This window comes from Sorex araneus, chromosome 2, assembly GCF_027595985.1.
Source record: "Sorex araneus isolate mSorAra2 chromosome 2, mSorAra2.pri, whole genome shotgun sequence".
Taxonomy (NCBI): domain Eukaryota; kingdom Metazoa; phylum Chordata; class Mammalia; order Eulipotyphla; family Soricidae; genus Sorex; species Sorex araneus.
In genome coordinates, this window is record NC_073303.1 from 247,483,075 (window position 1) to 247,485,558 (window position 2,484).

Sequence of the window (2,484 nt, forward strand, 5' to 3'; positions counted from 1 at the left end):
ATGAGCCAGGAGTAACCCCTGAGCATAGCTGGATGTGATCCAAAAAGCAATAAAAAAAGATACTTAACTGAATGGCAAAAAAAAACATACAGTTAAAAATTTGTAATGACATGCAGTTATGTAGCATTTGTGCTATTTGTATCTAATTACCTTATCTTCAGATTCCCCCAGGTACCAAAGTTGAAAACCAGGCAAACTGAGAAAACACAGTGATGAAATGCTCTGAGTTAGGTCTGGGTCTCTAGAGGAATCCTCCATCATCTTTTCTGGTTTTCTTCCCTGGGGTTCCTCCATTCCACACACTAATTAAACACGGGAGGCCGAAGCCCTGGAGACTACAATATGAGGCAGTGTCTCTCTGCAGTCTTCGTGAGCCAACCATATTTTCCATAGCCCTGGTGAAATTTGAGTCATTGATCAGCGGGAGCTCAACCCTTTCAACTGAAGCAGGAAACTCTGTCACCAGGTACAATCAAAGCTTTCTATTTCTTTGACTCACCCTCTGTGGTAGGTCCATCATCCCATTTTCTTCCTCGAAATACTTACAGTGAGAGTGAGAGAAAGTTCATGTGAAGCACCAATGTTTATTGATGTTTAAATATAGAATAAATTCTGTATTTTCCTCTCAATGTATAAGAAAAAAAGGGATCAGGAAATATCACTTCCAGAGTTTCATAAACAACTATTTGACCTGATATCATCTATATATGGTTTCACTCACTACAATTTTGTGATTTATGCTGGAGGGACTGTATTGTGTAACACTATTAAGAACAGGAATATCTAATTAGAGATCATATGTGTTACCAGGGAGTCTTATAGTAGATTGCACTAAGACTCACCAAAAAAGAGTTCCTAATTCATCTCTAGGCACAAATATATCAAACTAGTCACATAAATTTAAAATCAATCAATGCTAATAGAACATTATTGCAGTAGTCTCGAGCCAAACCCAGACTGTTCTGATATGTACCAATATAATTGAGTCACATAAAATGTTTGTACATTAGGAAATTTGAATGAAGATTTGTTTTATAATGAGCCATTGACTGTAAAATTCTATCATAGTGCATATGTGAAATAAGTGAATGTAATACATTGTTACAGATAATTTTACATTTTCTTGTATTTAAAATCAAAATGTGTAATTAATTGTGTATGCAGCATATTATATTATTAGGTAATAACTGTCAGCTCACAGTCAACTTGTTTATTTTTGTTTTGTTGGTACACAGAGGAATTTATTCAATTTCAATTACTCCTGAAAGTCTTGGAGATGACGAAAGTAAATGGGAGCTCAGTGAAGTTTTTCATCTTAGTTGGCTTTTCAGAGTATCCCCGGGCTGAATTCATTATCTCTCTCTTTGCCTCTGCGTTCTACATGATGACACTGACAGGAAATGCAGCCATCATTTTGGTGTCCATCCTGGATAACCGTCTCCACACCCCCATGTACTTCTTCCTGCGAAACCTCTCATTTCTGGACATGTTCTTTACCACTTCCATTGTTCCTCAGATGCTGGTGAACATGTGGGGAAATAATAACCACATCAGCTATCTCGGCTGCATGGTGCAGTTTACCGTGGCCTTGGCTCTGGGCTCCACAGAATGTGTCCTTCTGGCTGTCATGTCTATTGACCCTTATGCTGCTGTTTGCTGGCCCCTCAGGTATAGTACCATTATGCACCAACAGATCTGCCGCCTCCTTGCCGCCATATCTTGGATGATGGGAATTGTCAACTCTCTCTTCCAGTCTTCACTGGCCATTGCTTTACCTCGATGCGGTAACCGCCGTGTGGACCATTTTCTTTGTGAGATCTTGATCATTGTCAAGCTCTCGTGTGTGGACACACATCCAACAGAGTCAAAGATGCTAGTGGCTCGCCTCATCATCCTTGTTGCTCCAGTCTCCGTCATTCTCACCTCGTATGCCTGCATAGCCAGGGCCGTGCTCAGGATGAAATCTGCTGAAGGCAGAAGGGAGGCGTTTGGGACCTGTGCGTCTCACCTGATGGTGGTCTTGCTCTTCTATGGAACCATCATGTTCATGTACCTTCAACCGAAAAATAACTATTCTCAGCACCTGGGCAAGGCTCTGGCTCTTGTTTATACCATTGTCGCCCCCACCATGAACCCGATGATCTACACCCTGAGGAATAAAGACATAAAAAGGGCAGTTAGGAAACTTACATTGAAACACTGATTCTGTTGAAGAGATCATGATTTTTTAGAACCTGAGCTATAAAAATGACTCTGGTTGTCTGAGTCACCATCCGGTGGTCCCTGGAGTCCTCTGGTGTATTTGTAGCCAATAACCATCCCCTGACTTATGGATGAAGGAATGAGCCCACAAGCTGGTCACCAGTAGCAGTTTATTCAAATCAATCAAGATTATTATAGGGAAATCATGAAGGGTTGGGAGGCAGCAATCACACATATGTGGGGTTGAACATTAATATAGACAATGAGCTGATATAAATCCCC

General features: G+C 40.8%; 1 protein-coding gene across 1 annotated transcript; it reads left to right on the forward strand.

Annotated features, from left to right (window-relative positions):
• Positions 1-1,276: 1,276 nt before the first annotated feature.
• On the forward strand, positions 1,277-2,203 carry LOC101543678 (putative olfactory receptor 2W6). Its single transcript, XM_004615084.3, has one exon. It carries the CDS (start codon positions 1,277-1,279, stop codon positions 2,201-2,203), a length of 927 nt encoding a protein of 308 aa, XP_004615141.2.
• Positions 2,204-2,484: the final 281 nt, after the last annotated feature.

Coding starts and splice junctions, on each gene's coding strand:
- LOC101543678 (XM_004615084.3), top strand. CDS start 1,277: ATGACGAAAGTAAATGGGAGCTCAGTGAAGTTTTTCATCTTAGTTGGC.